Source organism: Canis lupus, chromosome 4, assembly GCF_048164855.1.
Source record: "Canis lupus baileyi chromosome 4, mCanLup2.hap1, whole genome shotgun sequence".
NCBI classification, from domain to species: domain Eukaryota; kingdom Metazoa; phylum Chordata; class Mammalia; order Carnivora; family Canidae; genus Canis; species Canis lupus.
In genome coordinates, this window is record NC_132841.1 from 60,647,330 (window position 1) to 60,673,760 (window position 26,431).

Genomic DNA, 26,431 nt, shown 5'->3' on the forward strand with positions numbered 1-26,431 from the left:
GACATGATTAAATGTGGTAAAAGTGTATCTTAGAATGGATTAAGTAAGTAGTGTCATTGTACTCTTTGAATAGGGTTATTGTGAGTTAAATGGGGCATTGTTTGTGAATAGGTGAATTGCCTGACAATGAATCTCCTGGAATCAGTTGCTGTTGTTGTTTTAAAGATTTTATTCATTTATTTACAAGAGATACACAGAAAGAGGCAGAGACACAGGCAGAGGGAGAAGCAGGTTCCCTGCGGGGAGCCCGATGTGGGACTTGATCCCAGGACCCCAGGACCACTCCCTGAGCCAAAGGCAACCACTGAGCTACTCAAGTGCCCCTGGAGTCAGTTTTTATCTAGGACCCCTTCCCTGAGCAACAAGATCTGGGGACTCCTGGGGCCTGTATGGGAGAACCCCAGAGTTCTGGCTTTGCTGACCTAGGAACTCCTCTCTTCCTTCCTCTCTAATCTCTTCTTTCCACAGGGTTCTCCCAGAACAGCATTCTAGGGAATTATTTTTGATGGCACAACTTGGCCTGAGGGAGGAAGGATGCTCTGACCTTCACTCATTAGAGTCAACTCTAGAAGCTTGGACAAACAAGAGAAAGATTTTAGGGGAAAACCAAGTCGGTACAGTAGTTTAGACCTGTTTTCCCAAGTATTAAAAAAGGGAGTGGGGAAGCATGCAAATTGGCACAGCACAGCCTTTTGTAAGGGCAGTTTGGCTCTCTCTTGCATTTTAGGATCGAAAATGTGAATATCTGCATTCCCAACTGCACTTCTCAGTGAGAATTACTTATGTCAAAACAATCAGAGATGTGAACAAAGATTTAGCTATAGGATGTCTATCACAGTACTGGTTAGGATGGTAAAAAAATGAAAGCAACGCAAATGTCTAAACACAAGGAAATGCTAAGAACTATGTTAATGTAGTGATGGCATATGTAAGCATTAAAAATAATATAGATTGTTTACTGAAGTAGGGGATGGCTCACAAAATATTGTTTAATTACAGAAGATTAGAAAACAATTTATGTAATGTGATTCTATTTATAAAAAAATAGTTACCTGGAAGCTCGTGCACAGGAAAAAGGATTCTGAGTTAATACATAAAAGTGTTAACTGATGATCTATCTCTAGGAGGAAGGATTGTGATTTTTGGTTTTGTGTAATTTGGTTTTTCTATTTATCAGCTTTATAAAAATAATCATTAGACATAGATCGACAATCAAACTTGCTTCCAACGTGCCTTCTCTTATTCATCCTTCAGCTTCCCCGTACACATTTTTTTTTAAAACACAAAAGGTAGCATTTTTCTAAAGGATTTTTTTTTTTTTATTTGAGAGAGAGAGAGAGAGCATGAGCAGGGGAGAGGGGCAGAGGGAGAGGGAGAAGCAGGCTCTCCAATGAACAGGGAGCCTGATGGGGGGCTTGATCCCAGGACCCTGAGGTCATGACTTGAGCTGAAGGCAAATGTTTAATTGACTGAACCACCAAGGTGCTCCCCAAAAGGGAGCATTCATTGCACACAGTTCTACATCCTGGTTCCTTTCTGTTGCTGCTACTGATCCATCTGGTAGTATATATCTGGAGGCTGCATCAGTGCACAAAGGATTTCTTTATTCTTTTTTATGGCTGCATAATATCATATATTCCACTGCATGGATGAATCACAATTCATTTTAACTGATCTCCTAGTGATGGACATTTAGGTTGTTTCCTGTGTGTGTGTGTGTGTGTGTGTGTGATGTAAAAAAATCAATGCCACAGTCAAGAAATCACACAGAGCATTTTGCACTCCTCTGAGATTATGAACAGGACACTGTCATCCCAGGCTGACTCACTCTTCTCTTTCCCCAGGACCTCTCAGCCAGGTTGGTGGGTATCCAGTCCCAGAAGGCTCAATTCCTCATCACCTTCAAGACCATGGAGGAAATCTGGAAATTTTCTACCTACTTGAACTTAGGTATGATGTGGAGCAGACAGGTGGAGGAGAAACTGTGTTATAGCTCAGCCAATTTGTAGGGTTTGACATCAGGGAATTGGTCTGGCTCTGACAATTAAAGAGGTAGAGCCTTCACATGGATGGTTAACTTTTGAAATATCACAAACTGCCTGGAACTAAATCTAAGGCAAATATTAACTGTTACTCTCTAATGGGATGTGGAGCATTACTTTGTTTTCAGGGGGAGACTACTTTCTTAGATAATGAATTGGTGAACAGTTCTTGGTGATCACTAAATTCAAAGGACTGAGAGAGATGCAGACTGAGGGTTAAAAAAAAACGGGGACCAGTTGAATAAGATCAAGTAGCTGCTCAAAATAGTAAAGTTGTGGATACTTCAGCCTATGTTTTTGGAAAAGAGTCAAAAGAGATGGGGGAGCTATGTGTGAAAGGGGACTCAGATGGCAGGGTTTTCTAGGAAGTGACCTTGTGTAGAGGTCGAGGGTCAAGATGGCCCTTGGCTAGAAGGTATAACTTCTCTCGTAGTCATGGTGATTTTCTGCTTTCCACACTGTGCATCTCTTTCCACGATCATTTAGAGACCCATCTTCAATTCAAAGTGTGCTCGATGGACCAGCAGCATCAGCATCGTGTGGAGCTTGTCAGAAAAGTAGAATCTCAGGCCTACTGACAGCATCTCTATTTTAATAAGATCCCCAGGTGATTGGTGTGCATGTTAAAGTACAAGAAATACAATGATAGAAAACACACTGGGCCTAAGTAGGTACAACAGAATCAGAATGGAAACAAACAGGCTTTTGCATCTTAAGAAAGACGAAGTCTCAAAAGAAGCAAAATTTTAGCATCAATAATTCACATTTGTAGGCATGTTTGAAATACCATCCATAATTGCAACTACAGAGCAGCTAGTCTGGTTTTAACAAAGGAGAGCATGCTGGGCATGAGTGATGGAGAAGATCAGAGGGGGTGGTAGAGTAAATCCTGACTCCTTTAGAGGTCATGGACAACCCCCCAGTCACTGCATCTTTAGGGGTCCAGGAATTTGAACCTCAAGTCAGGAAAACTGTAAGGGGGGACTAGGACCCCCAGAATCCAAATTATAATCTTTGAAATTCCTCTATAGATGTATTAGAAAGAGGTAGTTAGGTTTGGTCATCTCATTGTGCTTTTATGGAGATCCATAATGTATTGAAAATCATAAATATTATTTAAAAATGATTTGTATTTCCCAACAGATGCCGAGAAGAATCAACTCACCCTAGAAATTTTCTAGCTACCTCTCTATGCTCTTCTTGTTCTCATTAAGGGACAAAGGTCTGGGAGGGAACTTCAGAAAGGAGCTTTCTCACACTTTTCTGTTTTCAGCTATGGCAGAAATCATGTTGTTCAGAAATCATGTTGGCTTGACCTCTTAGGTTATGTATCTGCATGTCTGGAACATCTCCTTTTTGACCATAAGTACTGGCTCAACTGCAGATTGGTGGAAGATACAGAGATCCAAGTGTCAGTGGATGAGAAACATCTGGAAACAATATACCTGGCACTCCTGATACAGGAAGGTGAGGATGGAGTAGGGTGGGATGGGCTTTTATCTGGATTTTTATGATCAGTCTCTGAAATAATTAGGACACAACGGGAGGCAAAGAACATTTCAAAGGTGAGAATAATCATAAATGAACCCACCTGTTACCAATATTATTCCAAACGTCACTCTCAGTTTGACATTGACATCACATGAACAGCTATGTTTTTCAGTCTCACACTGATTGTCTGATGTTACAACCCCTTGGGGAGTTTTTAGAAAGTGCCCATGCTAGGGCTCCACTGGGGCCAATTAAATCTCCAGAGGTAGGGGCCAGGCTTTGGTATTTTTTGAAAGTTGCCCAGGCAATTCTAACATGCATCCAAGAGTAAGAAAGAATCACCTTTTAAAATATATGATACAATTTGATTGTGAAATAAAATTGCAAATCTTGCAAAACCTACAAGATTTCCTGAGATGGAGGAAAATGGTGCTGGGGAACCTCTTGGAGAACAAGCCAATCTGTTTGCAAGGAGGGATCTGATCCGGGCGACAACCAACGCTAACCACTGATGACATCACAGGCACATTGAAAGAACCCAGATTTGCATAGAATATTTTGCAAAGGGATTCTGTTTATGATTGTGTTGCACAAATCACAGTTGAAGGAAAGAATTTTGTATAGTGCTACCATATTTGGATAAATTATATTCAACCAAATCAATTTATTCTTTGTTTTGATCCTAAGATTAAGCAGAGGGTTGCAATTGTAACTGAAGTTCTGTTAAGTAAATTTTTGTTTTATTATTTTTACCAAGGGGAAGTCCCAGTTGAGCCTTATTCTCACAAATTACTCCAAGCTTATGATATCTTCTTCGAGTGCATTCCCTCTCAGTGGCTTTTTTTTCCCCTGCTACAGTTTTTCTGGGATCACAAAGGCTTTCTGTGGTACCTCTCCCCTGGCCTGTTCCTGTCCCAGGAACAAAGTAGTTGGGCTTCTGTTTAGAAACATTACATTGTGTGGTAATCCCTTTTCCATTACTGCTACTCCTTGGAGGGGCTTTTCTCATTATCTACAGGTCACTTCTTCTGCAGAGCCATGTGCTCCGTGGCTCAGCCAGCTGAGAAGGAAGGGGAGTATTTGACGCTTTGCAAGAAGGAGTTAATCTCCGTGAAGATAGTTGAAGGCGAATCTGAGTGGGAGGGCGTGTCCTTGGTGACGGGTCAGCGGGGCCTGGTGCCCCTGTCAGCTCTGGAAGCTCTGCCGCTCCCTTTCCACCAGTGAGTAGCCAGGAGTGGGTCCCAGAGCAGACTGAGGTCTGCACAACAGAGTAGACAAGCTCGCAGATATGGGCATCTGCGGTGCCAGGGAGGGAACAAAATTTGGGTGTTTTTTTTTTTTTTGGTCTTTTTTTGTTTATCTATCTATCTATCTATTTATTTATTTTTAACAGTCAAAATTTGCACAATCTGGTGAAATTAGAGACAACTCAAAATTTCAAATGGACATTGTATCTAAGAGGAAATCTACTGCCAGTCTTCAAACACAGTGTTTCTTAATATGGGGACTGGTGACCATTTGTATCAGAATCACCTGGGGATTTACTCTAAGTTCAGCCCACCTGGCCATCCTCAGACTGTTTTCGATTTAGGAATTTGTATCTTATATAAGTTCCCCTTGAACATAAGGGGATGTATTTCATACTTACATTTGAGAATCCAGGTCAGAAGGTTTTGTAAACTCTGATATCTAGAGGTTAGAATCTGACAGAATGGAAAGAGATCCTTTGTTAGTTATTTAACTGGTGAACTAATTGCAGAGCCAGAGAACATCCTAGGCCTGCTGAATTCCTCTGCTTTTCATAAAGCACCTGATACAAAGTAAGTTCTCAATAAATATTTGTCATTGTTATAACTGGAGTAATAACCATGATACTTATGATAATCGCCATTGTTATTTTAATGAACTCTTCTGCTCACTGGTGTCATGTTTTTGAAATCCGGTTTTGCAAACCCCGTGTTTCCATTGGCAGATGGTTCCTAAAGAATTACCCAGGAAGCTGTGGCCTTTCCAGGAAGAGGAATTGGACAGGCTCCTATCAGATCGGTATGGCTGGGTTGAAGACAGTATTGTCAGGGAGCTAATACTGTCCTGCCTCCTAATTTTATCTGCAAGTTTGGAGTCAGTTGATGTGAATTCCTGACTGGCCTCTGCTGCTGGCTGGATGTGGAGAAGCCAGTTGCTCTCTGTAACATGGGTTTCCTTTCCTGTGGGATGAGAGGTCTCAATCCAGGGCTGTTGGTACAAATGCTCACAGTGGCAGACAGAATGTACAGATGCATGTGGACCTGGGTGGAAGATGTTAGGGAATGGCGGGACCATGGGGATTTAATGATACATTGGGTGAATCAAAAGCCCAGTGGGGGCCAAATGTGGCCTGCAGGCTGCCTGTTTTCAATCTCGGGTCAAAACATTTTCAATTTCCCTTAAACTTTTGTGAAATTGGTCTTGAATTTTGGAAGAGTAAGAAGGCCTGGCACATGATGGATATACTCAGTAGATATTTGTAGAATAAATAAATGAAATATATATATATATATGTATATAATAGTATGTATTATATAAACATGCATATATTTTAGATGATCTCTGTAAGAATGTGTATGTATGTGTGTACATTTGCACACATATACACATGCATCTATAAGTACATATGTATCTACTGGAAATGAACTTTAATGTTTTCTAGGTATCTGGAGTATCTATTCCTTTCATCTTCATCTTTAAAGCCCCTCCTACCCCCAATTAGCCTAGCTGAAGTGCAATTTTGTAAGATGTGAGCCCAAATCACACTTTTTAAAAAAGAAATAGAAGGAGGGGCACCTGGGTGTCTCAGTCTTTTGAGCATCCAACTCTTGATTTTGATTCAGGTCATGATCTCAGGGTCATGAGGTCGAGCCCTGTGTTGGGTTCCACACTCAGCGGGGAGTCTGCTTAGATCCTCCTTCTCCCTTTGTCCCTCCCCCTACTCACATGCTGTCTATCTCTCTAAAATAAATAAATCTTTTTTTTTTTCTAAAATAAATAAATCTTAAAAAAAAAAAGAAATAGAGGTAATTATGGAACTTAGACCTTAGATCTAATCAATTAACTGACCATAAACAAGATTTTTGGCTATCCAAGACAGTATAAGCATTCCTTGGAATTATGAATATGGGGCTGTGAAGTTTGTTCTCAGTTCAGATTCTTACTCCACAGCTTAAAATCAGCACGACCTTGGCCAATTCGCAAGCTCTCACTGTGCTGCAAGTTCCTCATGAGTAAAATGTTACCGTAAAGCTGATTTTGAATGCCATGAAAAATCAATTAAATGACATCTGAAAACCATTTAGTACAGTTTTTCCACACTGCAAGTGTTTAATACACTATAGATCCTATTAGCCCACAAAATGGTGGGAATTTCTGGTCTTGAAGACCCAATCAATAGAAACTTTATAAAAAATGTCGGGGGTGGGGGGGTGGGGAAAGCCAGTCGCTATAGCAGAGAAGCTAAAGCAAACTTGGAAACCAAGACACATAAAAGCCATTATCTCAAGCATCTCAAGCAAAGCAGGATTAGTAGAAAGAAGGGTTAACCAGCAGTTGAGAGACTGATTTCTACACCCGGCTCCTCCGACAACTGTACTTGCACCTTTTAACCTTCTAGAAAAAGGGGATTCTGATGGTTACTCTACATACTCTCTAGGACTCTTGGAAAGATCTGAGAAAATGAGCTTAAATGTATTTTGTAAATCAGACAGCACAGAGCTCATAAATATGTCATTACTAGATCTTAGCTGGGTAAGTCTCAAGCTGAGCAATGACCATAGTCAGAAAGGGAGTCTTCCAAATCCCTCTGGATCCTGAGCAGTTTTCTGTTTACCAGTGATAGGAAGCTAACATGTTTTGAAGTTTGATTAGGTACCAGACATTGTTCATCGTTTTGACTTTTCCTAATACTTATGAGACAAATATTCTTACTATTCCCATTTTACAGTTGGGGAGGGAGACTGAGGGTCATAGTGGCCAAAGGAACTGGGAGGAAACAGAGATCCCACAATGTTTCTCACCCTGGTTTGTGGATTTGTGCTAATCATGATGAAATATTTACATGATAATGGCAAATCAGACACAGTAAGACAATATAGTAAGCTTCCCAGTTTTCCATGAGTGAACTTTATTCAGCTTTAGGGTATATCCAGTATTCTGAGATGATCTTTCCTACATTTGTTATAACACCCTTTATTTTGTAAAGTGATGATGAAAGTGGATGGTGTCTTTCTTTGAATGTTCTAGTTTGGCAACATTAAAAGCCAGTTATTACCCTGTCTCATTCCCGCCATTTTTTTTTTTTTTTTTTTTTGGTAAGGGGGTAGGATTTTACTGGTCCTTAAAATTCTAAATTCTGAGGATGCTTCATTTCATATTACACTGGGAGCAGGTTTTGCCTTATTTGGCTGACCTGGATGTTATTTCTCCACAGGCAGAGGAAAATGTAAGGCCTGGAAGGACTATGAGAGGGAAGAAAAGGATGAGCTGACTTTTCACCAGGGAGAAAGCATCGAGATCATCGGCTTTGTCATACCTGGGCTTCAGTGGTTCATTGGGAAGTCGACGCGCTCAGGAGAAGTGGGCTTTGTTCCCACCAGGAACATAGATCCTGAGTCTTATTCCCCAATGTGAGTATGGCAGAGAGGCCCTCTAGGATATCTTGGAGTGGGCCACCTTCTTCCGTGGCCCTACCCCATGTTGAGCAGGGTTGCAGATGAACTTCAGGGTTGCCTGGCAAGATAGAGTCAAAGGAGCACTTTCTGACAACCAAGGATGTCACAAGGGGTGATGGGAAGTAGAGGACGAGTGATCAAGGAATGAGTCCATTCAGTTCTGATCAGTAGGTGGTCATCGAGGCCTTCCTATGTGCAAGGAGAGAGGCACAACCCCAAGACAAAGGGCCTGCTGTTACCACTGCAGACGTGGTATTGGTACTTGTACTCTACCACTACCTCGTCTAATCAAGGAGCCCCAGTAAGGGGAGGGCACACACAGAGACCTACAGACTACAGCTTAGTGAAAGGAGGCACCCTCCCATGGAGGTTTGATGAAAGCTTAATATATAGCGACAGTGTTGGCCTAGATGCTAGAATGCTTCTTTTACGCTTTTCTCCTTTTCGACCAGAAGGGCTGGTTCTGAGAAGCAGAGCCACCCCTGAGACCAATCAGTGGCAGATGGCCAGCTTGTGTCACCTACCCTGTCATGGAGGAGTAGGGCTCAAGAATACTGATCAGTCTCTGGGGTGGGCTTCCTGCATGGGGATAGGAAACAGTAGGAAGCCTGCCCCCAGAAAGTACCAGAGGGGTCACAGAGTTGGCTGCTCACACTGAGATCCTGGGAAAATGTGGCTCAAGGATTGTCCAAGGCCCTGCGCACTCAGACTAGAATGTCTTCCCTTGTACAAAAGAGCCTCCAAGGAGATGGACCAAGGGCAGATGCTCCCTCTAAGCCCTGCCCTTTGTAGGGGGAGGAGACAGAAGGTCATGTTCTCTACACAGAAATGTGGGAACTCAAGGGACTCTCAATGAGGAAGAGCGTTCACTGAGTCCCTGGAGGATTATGGGGTAAATGGGAGTTTATAAGGAGGAAGACGGTGTCAGGAGAAATAGGCCGTATTTGCACAATGCAAGATATTTCAACAAGTGACCATGGGGAAGAACAATCACAGGTAGGAAAGTGTGTGTGTGGGGGTATCCTGAGGAATGATTGGTGTTGGTTGAGAGGCAGGTTGCCAGGAGGTCATTGGTGTAGCAAAGGCTCAGTGGGTCTGTGTGGCAGACAGAGAATGCTTGTGTCCTTTACCTGACAGGGAATGGGGAGCCACTGAGGGTCTCTGAGCAAGAGTGACAAATGATGAGACTGGAACCCTGGTTTTGAGCAAGGCGTGCAAGGGTAGGGGAGAACCTGGAGGCAGGAGATGAGCTCAAAGACCAAGGCTGGCACCTGGGAAGGGGCAGGGAAACAGGGAGGAGAGGGCACAGCTTAGGACCATTAGGACCAATCATCAGGAATCTAAGATTCCAGAAGCTTCATATATATGGATGCCCGTGTTCTGCATCTGATAGGATGAGGTCCTATCTCATCCGTGTGGCTGGGCCCTGGCTCCTCTGGAGGGTGGTGCTAATGGACAGCCAAGGCGGAACCACTGCTCGGACAACCCCCTCATTTACCCCAGAGGCAAGTGAGGACCTCAGGAGTGAAAGGGCTAAACCTTGGGGTCTGGAATTCTAGAATCCTGACATTAAATCTAGGGTTCTTTTTTTAAAAAAATTTATTCATGAGAGACCCTGAGAGAGAGGCAGAGACATGGGCAGAGGGAGAAGCAGGCTCTCTGTGGGGAGCCTGATGCAGGATTCAATCCCAGGACCCTGGATCATGACCTGAGCCAAAGGCAGATGCTCAAATACTGAGCCACCTAGGTGCCTCTAGGGTTCTTTTTCGACCGTACAGTTTTGCAGCTGAGGTCCTAGTAAGAGGGAGAAAGAATAAATAGGACAGAGATTTGGTGGGGAAGAACAATGTACCCAGCAGAGGAAGAAAGAATGTAGCAAAGGAGACAAAGGAACAAAGGAGTCCTGTGAAAGGAAGGAAGGGGTTTGGGGGGGGGGCAGTAAACACTGCTGCAGACTGCAGAGAGGTTAAAGCAGGGCTGCCTGCTGAAAGGCCTTTGGGATTGGCCACTGGGAGGTACTGGTCATCGAGACGTCAGTGGCCATTGGGAGGTACCTGGCCATCAGGAGGCCGAGTAGCTTAGTAATCAGAGTTTGAGAGCCAGACTGCCTGAAAGGCATTTATGCTTGGCCACGCAAGCATATTGGGTGTCTCCATTAGCTTACAGCTTTGCAATTTTGGACATGTTAATTGGTCTCTGTGCCTCAGGTTTCTCATCTGTAAATGCTTATGATATTAGTATTTGTCCATAGGATTGTCAGGAGTTGCCATGAGCTAATACATGTAAAGCACTTAGAATGGTGCCCGGCACAGTGTGTGTTTAAGATCAATATGCATTGGGCGGCCCGGGTGGCTCAGCGGTTTAGCGCCACCTTCAGCCCAGGGTGTGATCCTGGAGACGCAGGATTGAGTCCCACGTCGGGCTCCCTGCATGGAGCCTGCTTCTCCCTCTGCCTGTGTCTCTGCCTCTCTCTCTCTGTGTCTCTCATTAAAAAGAAAAAAAAAAAATCAATATGCATTAATTCTTACTATTGCTGTTCCTGCCATGGTGGTAATCTTTGAGAGGTAGTTTTAATAGGATATCAGGGGCAGGTGTTAGATTTCATAAACTATTTTTGGACTTCTGAACCTCATACCTTGCCCCAAATCTCAATAACTTATGCCACTAAATTAATTTGATTATCACATTTTAACTGGCTTAGTTGTAGGGGACATACTCGTGCCATAAAGAACATCACCTCCTGTATCGCAGCGGTGGCTTGAGAACTTCTGGTTATTTCTATAGTGTCTTTTGTTGGCCTCTCCACCTGGTCACCTGTGGGACCATCACCAGAGACTGCACATTGGGTAGGGAAGGGGAAAGTGAGCCAGGAAAGAGGGAGAGGTGGAAGAAAGAGGGGAGAGGGGAACTGACTCATTGTAGTCCTCCACCCCACAACCAAGCACTTCCTAGATGACAAACCTCTCCAAAACACAGCAATGAGAGGAAAAGCTCACAAACACCCTGATACAAGCAGCAGCCACTGGGTGGAGTTCCTGGGAATCATCCTGTGTGCTATGCAGGTGGTCTGGCCACTGGGTGTCACTCTTAGTCTGTTTTTTTGGTATGAGGTTTCTGAAGACGGTCCAGCATTTGCTGTCTCCTTCCTCTTCCCACAGGCTCCCTCCCTGTGCTAGTATATTACTTCTTAAAGTATATTCATTCATTCATTCATTCATTCATTCATTCACTCATCCATCCATCCATCCATCCATCCATCCATTTGTATTTATTTAACCAAATCGGCAATATATTGAGAGTAAAATTTCTCAGAAGCTGTCTTGTGAGTCAGATTTAGTCTGTGCCTCTGACACATAGGAAAGGGATCCTGTATTTCCACGGGAGCAAAGTTGTGAGTTTCCTTTTATTTACAGCCCATATTTCAACACCAGCGACCTGGTTTCACAGCAACAGCAGCTGGAAAACCAGTTCTTAAAGCTTGGGGCAGGTATTCCATCTGAATAGACATGGTATTTGTCTTGGCCAGCGTGCCTTTAGAGATTTAAGAATTGCTGATGGTGACAAATGCCACACCTTGCTATTCTTCGGTTTTATGCTTTCAAAAAGTATTTGATATGTGTGTATATGTGTGTATATGTATATGTGTGTGTGTGTTGAGGGAAAAATGAATTTAGATATAACTGAAGACTTGTTACTCCTTCCTACTTTCACCCTGTGATCCTGATTCTTACCCCGGGGTGGGGGTGAGGGGGCTCTAGCTGAAGCTGATACGTATCTTCCCTGTCATCATTCTGATACATTTTAGAAACAGATATTTGTAAAAAAAAATACTAGAGTTCTGTGTTTTAAAAAATGTATATACATGTTTCTTCTGTAACTGGCCCCTTCTTTTCCATTGATACAGTAAATTTAGGACTTATTCGCGTTGTAGATTTAGTTTGTTTTAATAAAGTGTTTCTTAAAGGAAATTTAGATACTTGAATGTGTAAACTAAAAAATAAGCAAGATTGAAAAATTAATGCACTCAATACCAGAAAAAAAAAACATGGGGGATAAGCCAATATCTCATAGTATTAGAAGTTTGAAAAATTCTATTTTTTATATCCTCTCTTTTATTCTTCACATTGTTTATCTCTGTCTTCTTTATAATTTCGTTTCTTGTGGCATCTATTTTTGCTGATGACAAGTTTGCCGTTAGTCTCATAGCCATTTCTTTGCAGGTAGGCAGCTTTCTCTCTCTCTCTCTCTCTCTCTTTTAGGTTTTTCTTACTGATGTTTTGTACTATGATATATCTAGATGTGACCTATTCTGTTACATATTTATCGTTAGATGTCATCTGTGTTATCTTTTAGGAGTTATTTTAGTGGAGATCTGTGAGTTGTAACTACTCTCAGCCTTTAGTCCTTGTTTGTGTCAAATAAACTTAAAATATACTTGTGAATGATAATTTAGCTAGGTGTAGAATAACCTTCAAAGTGGAAGGAACAATAACTACTAGCATAAAATTTCAAATCTGTTTTGCCAGGGTCCATTTCATTAATCCTTGGATGGAGAAACAAGTTTTCTTGTGTTGGCCATCTTTCTTGTTTCTTTGTTTTCTATTTCACTAGTTTCACATTTACCTTTATTATTTCTTCTACTTTGTTTTTATTTCATTGCTTTATGCCTTTATCCTCTCTGTTTAATGCTTTCATCTTGTAGGTTGATTTGCCAAGCGATAGCTAATGGAACCCAGAAAGATGGATCAGGAGGATGAATAGCCCTATAGAAATGGAAGTCATGTTGAAAATGATATTATTTTCATTTATTTTGCTTAGGACGTGGTGCACTTCCTCAGCTTGAAGACTCATGTCTTTCTTCAATTCTGGAAAATTCTCAGTCCTTCTCCCTTTGAATATTGCCTCTCTCTCATTCTTTTTAGTCTATCTTCTGGAATTCCTAACAGAGGTATGTTGGACTTGCCATTCTAGCCCTAATGCTTAATCAGTTCTTTTATATTTTTTCATCTTTGTGTCCCTCTAGGTGCATTCTGGGTGATGTCCTCCAAGCCGTCTTGAGTTTCACTAATTCTCTCCTCTGTTATGACTAAACCTGCTGTTTAACTCACTCCTGTAGTTGTAAGTGTTCATGCCTTTCTTTTCATTTCTAGAATTTGTATTTTGCTATTTTCCGCATATACTTACTTCTGCTCACTACGTTCCACATTTTCATTGTAGCTTCTAATCAGTCTTTTATTTCATCATTTTAACCATGCTTATTATAAATTAATCTTTTGATTGTTATTATTTTTAGTTTTTCTAGTGTTAATTTACCTATTTGTGAACCTGCTGGCATTCATTGTCAGTAGTTACTTTTCTTGTGTTTGTATTTTTGGCTATGTGAACCAATTTTCAATGTTTTATTTTATTTTTAAAGAATTATTTATTTATTTGAGAGAGCATGTGTGAGTATGTGCACATGTTGGGGGGGCGGTAGGTGGGGGGGAAACTCAAGCCGACTCCCGGTTGAGGGTGAGCCCTATGTGGAGCTCTATCCTATGACTTGTGAGATGTGACCTGATCTGACCCTAAATCACCAGTCAGATGCTTAACCAACTGAGCCACCCAGGTGCCCTGAATATTCAACATTTTAAAAGACAGTCTTTGCATGAAGCCTGGATTGAAGAAAATATACCAGTAGAACAATTTTGGCATTTGCCCTCCCAGCAAATTAAGGAACTCAGTGGTCCAGGGCTGGTTTTTAAATGTTATGTTCTTCAATTGTGGTACTTACACTGTATGGTGTAATTCAGAATATACACCTTCTAATGGTGTAAGTCCAGGTGTTTGATTTTTTCTTTCCGCAGGGATGCAGTCAGATGGAAAGTGTGTCATTGCCAGGCAAGTTTTCCCACCTCCTCTTCCCAGAAGCTGTAGTTCTTCCTGACTTCAGGCTGTAGGGAGCTCAAAGCTATGTAGGGAGCTCAAGTCAGCTTCACAGCTTCAGACAGACCCAAAGTCACATATTCTGTCCCTAGGTGGCATCACAAAGTGAGCCCCAGTCCTGAGGGCCAGTATCCCGGCTGAAAACTCCTGGGATCTCTGGGCTACCTGCTGTTGTTTACCAACTGGGCTTTGGTATCTCCTTTTGTTTCTGGCTTTCAGGCATTTCTCTTTCCTTTTTTCAAGTCTAAGAATGTAGTAAAATATTTATCCTTGTCACATTTTATCTATGATTTGTCTGTGTTTGTGGGTGAGAGTAGCCCCCTGTGGAACACTTCAGCCTGCCATATATCCTAGAAATCTTACCATTCTAGCCTCATTTCCATGCTAGGAAAACCCTAATGTAATTTTTCAAGCTTCTTGGACTCTTTCCAAGAACATTCCAAGGACTCAGGACATAGCATATCAGCTGTGAGGCAATGGGCTACAGAGACAGAAGATCACAGTTTCTGTCTCAGCTTTACCACTTGCCAGCTGTGTCATTCTGAGCATGGCACTAAATGAAATAGTAAATTCAGGAATGCTTGGCAAAATTTAAACGTTCTATAGAAATTTAAAATCATATAGTTCTTTTTATCTCAGATAACTTAGTTGTAGATTTAAACTAGATGCTCTTTTGAGGATGGCTGCTTTCATGGTGCTGAGAGAATCTGGAAGTCGGTCCAGAGAGGTGTGGGCTCAATATGTGTCATGGAAAGAGTCCTGGGCCAGACATCAGGCCATATCTTTAGTGCTGGTTCTGTCACTAATTAGTGGTGCGACCTTGAGCAGTTCATATTAGCTCCTGGTTTTCTCATCCCTGGCTTTACCTGAGTACCGAGGACAAATGTAGGCAGCAGACCGTGGCACTCCCATCCCCACTCCTCCCTTAATTCTGCTTGAACTGGAGAAGATTTTTTTTTTTTAAACACTTCTTAACTACCAACTTTATTTTTCTGTGCCTCAGTTTCATCCTCTGTAAAAAGGGATAAGAATAGTAGCTACCTCATTGGGCAATTATGTAGATTAAATGAGATAAGAGTGTCTGATTCATAATAGGATCCCCTCACCCCCAAGTATTAGCTGTTATAACCCCTTGGGCTTCCAAGTTATTTTTGTTTAAAAAATGGATTCTGAGGTTAAACCTCCTGCTACCCCTACAACTTTATTTAGACCTGAAAGAGACCTTAAAATTTGTTCATGTAGATTTCAGGATTGATTTTTTTCTAAGGAACTTCTAATTTTCACATTCTTTGATTCTATGACAAACTTCTAAGCAAATTAATTTTAACAATGAGTTTACACAGTACAGTGAATATAAGGATTTCTATTATTTGCAGTCATTTCTTCCAGCCCCTGACCTTCCTTCTACCCACTTCCTGTCTCTTCTCTGAATGCCACATAATGTTCTTGTTCTGTGCCATGGAATTAGGATGTCAACAATTGTGAAGGGTTCTTCTGACCATAGTCAAACTTTTTTCATTGCTTCTCTAGATTGTGTCACCCATCCCTAATGTTTTCTTAAAATAACCTGGTTTAAAAAAAACAAAAACAAAACATGTTTTAATGGTTCCTTTTCAACTCTTACTTTTGAGGCAGTCAGTTCCTATTTCTCCATTAAGAATGGGCACCCAGTGGTCTCAAAGAAAGGGAAGGGGTCAAGGAAAGGGACTTTGTTTCTCTTGGAGATAGTTTTAACAGAAGGGGTGTTTTCATTCCCACTTTGACCTGTTCGGCAGCCATGTAGCTCATTTCTTCATGAATGAAGTGCTCAGAGCTCTTCTTCCTGGGCAGCATAGATAAATACAGTATATGGCAGTGAGATGAGGAGTCTGGTTGCAGCTATGACAAGTCAGTCGATGGATTCTCTATGTCCTTCACTGTATCCTGGGCTGGAGAGAGAATGGTTGTGTCTGGAGCCTTGCACTGATCTGTGTACCTGTCTTTTGTCTCAATGCAGGAACAAGAGTTCTGCCTTTTTCAGTGACGAGGAAAGATGCTCTCTGTGGGTCCTGGGAAGTGATAGGAAAGCTGAGTGTGCCAGCTTCCTCCACACACTTGCTCATACTGACATCGCGTCTGTCTACCGGCTTAGTGAGTGTTTGCTCCTCGGACCCCTTTGAAAGCTCAGGCCAGTGATAGCATGAGAGGCCAGCCCTACTGAGCCTTCCATTCTAACCTTGGGGAAGAAAACCTCCTGAATTGTGGCTGAGGTCACTTCTAGGGCTGAAGGAGGTCTAGGTCCCCAACGATAAAGGCAGGACCATAGAATGTTACAGCTTGTAAGAGGTGATTTCTCCTCTCATTTGACCGATTGGGAAACTGAGGCCCTGGTGAATTAAAGCCTTCCCCATTTTCTACTCAGGACAATCCCTACTCTACCATGCTTCCCCCAACACAAACTGACACTGGACTGTTGGGGTGTGTTGGCTTTGGGTGGGGGAGAGCCTTAGTGTCCGAATGATTGTTTGAACAAATGAATGCCACTCTTTCCCCTTACTTTGGAAGGGCTCACTGCTCTGTGTCAGGAAGTACCTTCACCTTTTGACAGTCATCTGAGGAAGGATTCTTGTTTCCCCCCATCTCTTCAGTGAGGGTAGTATTGTATTCACCCCGCTTTGGACAGATTAGATGGGGCACTGCCCATTAGATGGGGCAGATCAAAGATTCTACAGGAGCCCTCCCTGGGGCAGAGGGCAGGCAGCAGGGTCTTTCCCCATGCACAAGGAGCATTTGTGAGGAGCACCTAGCCTAGGCATCTGCACAGCCCTGCCAGAACTTTCTAGCCACAAACAGATCACATGACCCATCAGGCTGAGCCAGGAGGCTGATGCTATGGGCACTGCCTGGTAGGGGGAGTTGAGGTCTGAAAATCCAGGATGACTGCAGGTGTGCCTTGAGCAGGGGCAGTCCACAGACTTGGATCTAAGGGATCCACCAACCATTGATCCAATGGTAGGGAGAGATCTAGGAGCACGTCCCAGGCAATCCATTGCCTCCCATTGATAGACCAGGAGTGCAGCTCTGCTGGATGCAGGATTTTCCTGGCACCAAGGCAGTCAGCACAGGGGCATAAATTCCAGCTCCCCCAGGGCCTGGCATGTGTCCTTAGTGTCAGCAAGGGCTGGGGCACAAGGACAGCTCTCCATAGCCCAGCTCTCCAGCTCTCCCACGTTTGGCTGTGAGGCCTTCTACCTATGGAGGTTACAGATCACAAGTAGCTACAATGACTGTCATGGAGAGTAGTAGGCAGAGGCTTGGCCCGGTGTGGGCTCCGCTGTCCTCAAGGTTTACTGGAGAACCCGGAATGAGGGCTCAGGAGGCTGTTGCTTCTCTGCCGGGAAGAGGTAACATCTCATTTCCAGCAGCCCGTGTCCTGGGGGGCATGAATCTGGCCTTCGCCTCCACAGTTACACTGTGGCCACTTTTGCCAAGAGGGTTCGGTTCTTTGCTGCCAAATCCAAGGTGTCTTCTCAGTTCTCATCTAGACTTCTTCCACTTTTGTGACGTCAAGTGGCTGTCCCAGAGGCACCTTGATCTCTGTGTCTCCTCTCCTCTCAGATGGTGCCTTTCTAGGCTCCTTCGCTGCCTCCCACCTGCTGGGAGATGCTTCTCTGGCTCCTTCACAAGCTTCTCTACCCCAGCTGCTTTGCTTTCTTGTCCCAAGGCTTCTTCTAGGACTTGAACACATTCCTTGCGACCTGCGGTGTGTTCTAAATCTGTCTTTGCAAGTCTCAACTTTTTTCTTTGGCTATAGATCTACTTCCTCCTCAACCTAGAGCTCCTGGGAATACCTCAGACTCAGAATGTCCAAAGCTGTGCTCCAGACAGCCCCTTCTTCTACCTTATTCCCCACAAAGTCACTTCAGGAACAAGGCTAGGACCCACAGATGCTCCTCTTTCCTTCATTAGTCACCTTTGGTCACCTAGTCATGTGTCACATTGTGCAGTTGAGTCCACGACAGTTGAGAGGATGATGGTGAGTGAGGGAGAAGGAAAGCTGTATGCACAGAAATGGGAGGGGATGCTGTTTGCCACAAAATGTGCCACACTTGGAATTTTGTTCATGGCTCTGCTGTCAGCTAGCTGGGAGATTTGGGCCTTCAGATTTCGTCCTCCACCCCCTATCCCACAACTCCTGGAAAAGAGCTGTGTTTCTAGCTTTTCTGATTTTCTTTTTGGGCTCTGGGTCTTACTTCTCCCTCAGTTCCCACCTGTAAGGTGAGCAGTTCAAACAAGATGCTCTGCAGGTCCCCGCAGCTTTTACACTGGTGATGGAGGAGAAAATCCTGCCCAGTTTTTTTTTTTTTAAAGATTTTATTTATTTATTCACGAGAGACAGAGAGGCAGAGACACAGGCAGAGGGAGAAGCAGGCTCCATGCAGGGAGCCCGACATGGGACTCGATCCTGGATCTCCAGGATCAGGCCCCGGGCTGAAGGTGGCGCTAAACCACTGAGCCACCCGGGCTGCCCCTGCCCAGTTTTTTAGAGAGATTTAAACACAAAGTGTCTGGGGTGCAACTGCAGCATAGGCATGGTAGCCTATTCTGACCTAACACCAGGTCTGTCCTTCATCTCTACCCAGGTGGGTTTGAATCCATCCAGAATCTTCCAAACGATCTAAGTGGTGAGTAGAGATCATGCTGAACCTGACTTACGGTCCTTCAGAGAAGCATCCTGTCCTCTTGCCAGGATCTGGCCGCCACAGTGGCAGGTGCTCATGGTTGCTCAACTCTGCTTATCCCTTACAGCGTCCCAGCCTGAAGGCGTTAAGGAGGCCAGGCCTGGTAGAGGCTGGGAAGAGCAGCAGGCCGTGGGCTCCAGACAGTCCAGCAGCTCTGAGGACTCCAGCCTGGAGGAGGAGCTCCTCTCAGCCGCCTCGGACAGCTACCACTTGCCGGAGCCTGATGACCTAGATGACCCAGAACTGCTCATGGACCTAAACACTGGTCAGGAAGAGGAGGAGGCTGAGAACTTCGCCTCCATATTGGCTTTTTTGGATCACAAGGGTTACGCTGACCACTTTAAGAGCCTCTATGATTTCTCTTTCTCTTTCCTCACATCTTCCTTTTACAGCTTCTCTGAGGAGGATGAACTTGTGGCCTACCTGGAGGCCTCAAGGAAGTGGGCCAAGCGGAGCCACAGGACCTGGGCCCATGCCCGGCTCTGCTTCCTCCTGGGCCGACTGAGTGTCAGAAAGGTCAAACTCTCTCAGGCCAGGGTGTACTTTGAGGAGGCTGTGTATATTCTTGATGGGGCATTTGAAGACCTATCCTTGGTGGCTGCTCTGTATATCAATCTGGCTGCCATCTACCTGAGGCAGAGGCTGAGGCATAAAGGCTCCACTCTGCTGGAGAAAGCAGGTGCTCTGTTGACTTGCCTGCCTGACCGTGAGTCTAGTACCAAGAATGAGCTCGACGTGGTGGCCTATGTACTACGCCAGGGCATTGTGGCAGGCAGCTGTCCTTTGGAGGCCAGGGCCTGTTTTCTGGCCATCCGATTGCTCCTAAGCCTAGGCCGGCATGAGGAGGTCCTGCCCTTTGCTGAGCGCCTGCAGCTCCTGTCTGGACACCCTCCTGACTTGGATGCTACAGCCACCATCTTAAGTTTTCTGTATGATAAAAAATATCTTCCACACCTTACAGTGGCCTCTGTCCAGCAACGTGGTACCCAGGGTGACCAAGGGATGTCCCTTCCAATTTGGCAGGTCTACCTGGTTCTTCAGAACACCACCAAGCTCCTTGGAGTTCCCTTTTCAAACTGGGGTGAAGTTTCTGCCCTGGCCTGCCCAGCACTCAGGCAGGCGCTGGCTGTCTGCGAGGAGCAGAGCAATTGGAGCACCCAGAGGGCCCTGTGTCTCATCCTGTCCAAAGTGTACCTCCAACACAGGTCTCCTGATGGTGCCATCCATTATCTGAGCCAGGCTTTGGTGGTAGGGCAGCTGCTGGGTGAGCAGGAAGCCTTTGAGTCTTCCCTCTGCCTGGCATGGGCTTATCTCTTAGCCAGCCAGGCAAAGAAGGCTTTGGACATCCTCGAACCGCTCCTATACTCCCAGAAGGAGACATCCCAAAAGGGGGTGGTCCAGAACCTCCTGGGACTTGCACTTCAAGGTGAAGGGTGGGTGAACAGGGCAGCCAAGAATTATCTCCGGGCCTTGAACAGAGCAAAGGAAACGGGGAATGTACGCAACCAGGCAGTGACTTTGGCCAATCTTGGCCACCTGACCCTTAAGTCCTGGGCTCAGCAGCCAGCCAAGGACTATCTCCTGCAGGCTGTCCGACTCTATTCTGAACTCCAGACCAGCATGGAGACGGACATGGAATTAGTACAGGTGCTTCTCTGGTTGGCCCAAGTCCTGGTGCATGGACGCCAACTGGCCAGTGGTCGCCTCTGTTATGAAATGGCATTGCTGTTTGGCTTAAGGCATGGACACCTAAAGAGTGAGTATGTCCTGTGCTACTCAAAGCTTTAGAGAAAAGTGTTAGAGCGCGCTTTGCCCTCGCCCTATCCTTAAGCGATCTCATTCGTGTTCCCGCTTTGTGTTCAGGTCAGCTTCAGATCACCAAATCCCTCTGCCATTTCTACAGCTCTGTATCCCCAAACCCCAAGGCATGCATCACCTACCATGAGCACTGGCTGGCCCTGGCTCATCAACTCAGGGACCGAGAGATGGAAGGGCGGCTGCTGGAGTCCCTCGGGCAGCTCTATCGAAACCTGAACACACCCAGGTAAGTCTGGGCTTGGGGGCAGTTCTAGAAACTGCTTATGTTCCTTCAAGGCAGACAGCACTCTTTTCCTCAGGAAGTGATGTTCACATGCATGCGGTGCGTTTATGACATTACAGAAAAGAGCGTGGGCCCTGCAGCCACCGCACAGTGTCTTCTATCGCTTATTAGCCGTGTGGCTTTGAGCAAATTACCGAAATTCACTGTACCTCAGCTTCCTCCTTGGAGGCAATAATGGGGGCGTCTACAGTACAGTATTCATATGGGGAATAAATGTGTTGATGCACATGGAACCCTTGGAACAGGGCCTGATCCATAGGAGGGGCTTGGTGATGTTGGCTAGGTGACAGTTACCTCCGTGTTTCCGTAAGAACCGTCCTGTGACCGTGGCTGAGGGTGCCTAGGTCAGGGAGTGGGCAGTTATTATACGGGAACTGGAGCCGCCAGGAGGCTGAGGTTACCTGAGGACAGTGGGTATTAGAGAAACAGCACAGAGTTAATTCATCTACCGGCAGGGGAGGGTAAAATCTCACAGTAAAGAAGTTTGATTTGGAACCCTACCTTTACAATGAAACTGGAAGTGATGGAACTGTGCTTTATTCTCACGGCTTCGTGAAGACACTTAGGTTAGAATTGCAGCCGTGCAGTAAGTCATGGGATCAATTGCAAAAGAAGTGTTGACGTTTAGCTTAATCGTGTCGACAGAATTGTATAACAGCACCACGAAATATGCTTTGCTTGGTGATCGACTTCTCAGCCCTCTCTTGAAAAGGCTCCTTTTTGCAAAAACACACCAAAAGTGAACTGTTTTACCCCAATGCTTCTTTTAATCCCTGGATCTTGAAACTATTCCCGTGTGAAGTATCTTGCTGTCTGTCTCCTGCTGACTTTCTCTTCTCTTGTGTCCTCACCGGGTGGCATCTGCTCACCCATTGCTCTCCAGCGGTGTCGCCTGCAGTTCTGCTTTCCTACAGACTTTTAACTGATTCCATTACATTCTGCATGGTTTGCGAGATATCTGATTTCATTTTGCAACAGATTAGCAGCATCGTGTACATAATTATGACTGGCATCTAAAGTAGACCCGGGATCATTGCTAGTGTTGAGCAGAGAGAAAGGTGGTTGAGGAGAAGCTCACTGAATGACAAGTTTTGTTTTTCCAGGCAACGTGGCAACGTTGGGCGCCCAGACAACCAGATCGCTAATAATCAGATAACAAATTCTCTTTCTCTATGTCCCCCTCACTCTGTCTCCTCTCCCTCACCCTTTCCCTCTCTTGCAAGAATCAAGTGTCCTCCCAACCTCCCACTATCTCTGCCTTCAGTTCCAGGAAGGGATCCTTGCAGGATGTGAGGGGACAGGAGCTGTGACCCCAGAGTGACACTGATTCCATTCCAGGAGACCCTACAAACGTCCTTTTATTGGGGGAGTGGGCTTTTGGTGATTCTTAGTCCATCATTCTGGAAGTTGATCCAGATGAGGGTCTTTTAACCCTAATATTCTATAATTCTAATCTTTGAGATCCTGACTTGTATAACTGGAAAGAAATAAACCTCCCCTTCTCCTGCTTTACCACCAATGGGAGTGAAACAAAGAAGTAGATGGAGAAGTGCCTCAGATTTCAGAGGAAACCCTGCAGACATAAGGTCATTATCCTTTTGCAGAATGCTCAGGCCATCATGGAGAATGTGCTATAATGCTACATTTATTTAGCATGTATAAATCACCTCCTCCTACAGAGTGCCCAGCAGACACAGGTAAACAGGTATTTGCATGTTCCTAGAAGTGGTTACAGTAATTTTGTTCTAAGCTTCCTGGTAGCTGAGGTAAAAAGGGGAAAGCCACATGAGGTTCTCACTGTCTGATAACAAAACAAAACAAAACAAAACAAAACTACCATAAACAAATGTATCTGTTGGAGCAAATGTTTTTCTGACAGTGACTTCTAGGAGGTATTTATTAATTGGGTCTTGATATATGGACAGATTTATTCAATTACACTCTCCCCATGAGATTTCCATCCTCACAAAACTCAAAGGTAAGAAATGGGGGTGCCTGACTGGCTCAGTTGGTTAAGCATCTGCCTTCAGCTCAGATCATTATCCCAGGGTCCTGGGATCAAGTCCCACATTGGGTTCCATGCTTAACGAGGAGCTTGCTTCTTCCTTTCCTTCTCCCTCTGCCTGATGCTCCCCCTGCTTGTGCTCTATCTCTCTGTCAAATAAGTAAATAAATAAAACCTTTTTTTTTTTTTTTTTTAAAAAAAAGGCAGAAACCACTCCTGTGTGAGATGGCAGGCATCTGCAGAAGTGGGTCTGGAGGGGAAGAAGAGGACACGTTCAGCTGAGGGTTGAGGATCTGACATAGAAGGCTTCGTGAAGGCGGTAGCATCTGAGGAGGGCCTAGAGGGAGGGTAAGCTTTTGGAAAGTAGAAGAGGGTAAGAGGATAAGCATTCCCAGCAGAGGGAATGGCAGTAGCCATGGAAAGATGGGGACACATTTGACATTTGGAGGTATTCTGTAGGTTTGATGAAGGTTGGTGTTCAAGTGGATGGAGGGAGTAAAGGAGAGAGAGGCCTCCCTCCTGTGCCCTAGGAGGGGGTGAGGGGGTGGGCTGGGGTGGGGAGCAGTGGGCCTCCAGACTGGCACAGCGAGCAGCCATAGTGAAGATGGTGGTGGCAGTAGTAACTGATGGCATTCAGTGAGCACACAGCATTTCCCAAGCAATGTGTATTCTCAGGATAACTACATGTGGCACAGAGAGCTGTAGAAGCAGAACAGAAGAAGCCAAGTAATTTGCGTGAACTGCATAGTGCGGATCAATAGCCAGGCTGAGTCTAGCCCAGGGGTCAGCCAACTTTTTGGCAAAAGGCCAGATAGTAAATGCTTTAGGCTTTGTGGCCATGTGGTCTAGTCACAACTCTACTGCAGGTGCGTTGTGCAAACAGCCGTAAACTGTACGTGAACGGATGGGTGCGGCCGTGTGCCGCTGAGACGCTGCTTACAAGAGCAGGAGGAAGGCTGTGTGGGTTCACAGGCCATAGTTTGCCAACCCCTGGTCTAGAGTCTGTATTCACTTTTTAAAAAGATTTTATTTATTTATTCATGAGAGACAGAGAGAGAGAGAGAGAGAGAGAGAAAGAGAGAGAGAGAGAGAGAGAGACACAGGCAGAGGGAGAAGCAGGCTCCATGCAGGGAGCCCCACGTGGGACTTGATCCCGGGTCTCCAGGATCAGGCCCTGGGCTGAAGGCAGCGCTAAACCACTGAGCCACCCGGGCTGCCCTAGAGTCCGTATTCTTAACTACTCTGTAGGAATCCTGCCTATTCAGCCAACAGTTTTCACCCTAAATAAAGCATAAATGTGGATGGCTAGAGTGTGAAGCCTCTGGGAGTTGTATGGATGAGAAGGGCTTCATTTTTCATCTGGTCTGACCCCTGCCTATTCCAGAGAGTTCAGATTGATGACCCACTTGGTGGCCCTGGTAGCAGCCCAGATCCCTGCCTCCTCAACTTAAGAAGGCTTCACTACTCCCTGCTACTTTTCTATTCATGCCTCCTCTTTCAAAGATTTTTCTCTAGGATTTAGAGGTGGAGGAGGTAGGGGAGGGCAAGCAAATAATGAAAGCTGTGATGGGTTTTTGCTTTGGAATACTTGGCTGTCCCATTGTCCAGTACCTTCAGTCTTGCTCTCTCTGCCTCCAGGGTGACAGCTATAGGATCTGGTGTTTTCAAAAGATATTAATTAATTAATTAATTAATTGAGAGGGAGAGAGAGACCAAGTAGGCAAAGTGACAGGCAGAGGGAGAGGGAGAAGCAGGCTCTGAGCAGACAGCCTGATTCAGGGCTCGATCCTAGCATCCTGGGATCATGACCCGAGCCAAAGGCAGAAACTTAACTGACTGAGCCACCCAGGTATCCCCAGGGTCTGGTATTTTCAATATCTCAATGCGCAGGGTCCTTGGGGATCTTGTTTCCTGTCTTTGGGTGACACAATGCAAACTGTGCCTTGTTCTAGAGCTGAACCAGGTGGGATCCATGGGAATTTTGAGGTTTTATTGAATCTATGCAACAAATTTTTACTGAGAGTTTTTACTATAGTCTAAAACCTAACAGAGAGATATAGTCCCTGAGCTCACAATGCTTATATCCTAGCTCAAGAAATTGACAATATTTATATACATATTCTCCAAAAGTATCACATAAATTGTGTTAAGTGCCACGAGGGATGTGCATATTACCTTTAGAAAGAAGCAATGCATTGGATGCAATAGGTCCTCACAAAATAACAATTGTTTGCATGTGAATATAATAGTAGCCTAGAAGTTATTACTCCTGGCTTTTATTCTCATTCTTAGGCTTCTTATTCCTGTGGAATAAAAAAAGAAATGCCTCAACATTTGGTTTTCAATGTAATTAATATGACCAATCTCTAACATTTCTGTAATCTCAAACAAGGAAAGAACTGCTTTCACTGACATGTCCTTTGATCACTAGGCTATAGGATATACTTCACCATCCCACTTCTGCAGATGAGAAAACTTTGTTCAAGGTTTGAAGTAGCTTATGTTCTTCAAAACTTCTATGTTGTTAGATTGGTAAAAGAAGAAACCTTCCCATATGCTTACTTCTGAGCCTGATATTGAACTTGAGGTATTCAAGTTCAATTCAAGTGCTTGAGGGTGTGTGTGGGGTTCTGGAGTCAAATTCTCAGGGTTAGACTCTGGTTTACATAGCATTTATTATCTGGTCCCTGTCACTCACCTTATTCTGAGCCTTATTTTTCCTATTCATAAAATGGATATAATAATGTTATGCTCGCTTAGTGCTGTTGTGATGATTATTATGGGATGATGCATGCCAAGTGCTCAATAAATGCCAGGGAACAATACTGTCACGTATTACAAGACAAAACAGCAGACGGTTCAACATAAAGCTTTAGAAATGAATCATATAAACTTGAACAAGGTAAAAAAGTCCCTGTTGGGTTTCTTTATTTGCATAGTGGGCTACGATCCCTTTCATGACTTAGTTTCTAAAGTTTAAATGAGAGAAGATATGCTGAGAATTCATATCCCAATACCTGGCATGGGTTCAGCACTTTGTAAGTAGTAGTTCTTATTATGGACACGGGGCAGAACCAGTTAGTGTCACTCATTCAGGCATGACAGGGATCTGGAAAGTCCCAGTAGGGGAGGGAAAGAGGAAATCTGGGAATGCAGGTGCATCAGAGTCCCTTGGTCCCAAGTTCATGGCTGGGAGCCAGGTGGGAAGGAAAAAATAAGGACTCAGCTATAGAGACTGAACCTCAGGGGCAGGAAAAGTGGGAACCAGAGGACTTGGGGTTGGAGAAGAGGAGAGATACCCCAGCAGGGTCAGGACATAGGTGGCGCAGGAGTGCATGACACTTGTGATGAAGACTGTCCCACCAGCCAGGCTCTTTATTTCTTTTTGATCTGGGAGCTAAAGCACAACTAGAACCTGCCTGCAGGTGTGGCTGAAAAAACTG

At 44.6% G+C, this 26,431-nt stretch overlaps 1 protein-coding gene across 4 annotated transcripts in view; it reads left to right on the forward strand.

Annotated features, from left to right (window-relative positions):
* SH3TC2 (SH3 domain and tetratricopeptide repeats 2) overlaps positions 1-26,431 on the forward strand; it is a 102,286-nt gene that overhangs the window by 63,296 nt on the left and 12,559 nt on the right. For 3 of the 4 annotated variants that reach the window (XM_072824588.1, XM_072824586.1, XM_072824587.1), the window contains exons 4-12: positions 1,845-1,950; positions 3,366-3,509; positions 4,552-4,753; positions 5,506-5,579; positions 7,996-8,191; positions 16,158-16,291; positions 18,784-18,825; positions 18,950-20,638; positions 20,746-20,926. In XM_072824588.1, coding sequence (XP_072680689.1) covers positions 1,845-1,950; positions 3,366-3,509; positions 4,552-4,753; positions 5,506-5,579; positions 7,996-8,191; positions 16,158-16,291; positions 18,784-18,825; positions 18,950-20,638; positions 20,746-20,926 — 2,768 coding nt within the window. Of the gene's footprint in view, positions 1-1,844; positions 1,951-3,365; positions 3,510-4,551; positions 4,754-5,505; positions 5,580-7,995; positions 8,192-16,157; positions 16,292-18,783; positions 18,826-18,949; positions 20,639-20,745; positions 20,927-23,191; positions 23,337-26,431 lie in introns of all 4 variants that reach the window. The other variant, XR_012030100.1, reaches the window with a different exon arrangement.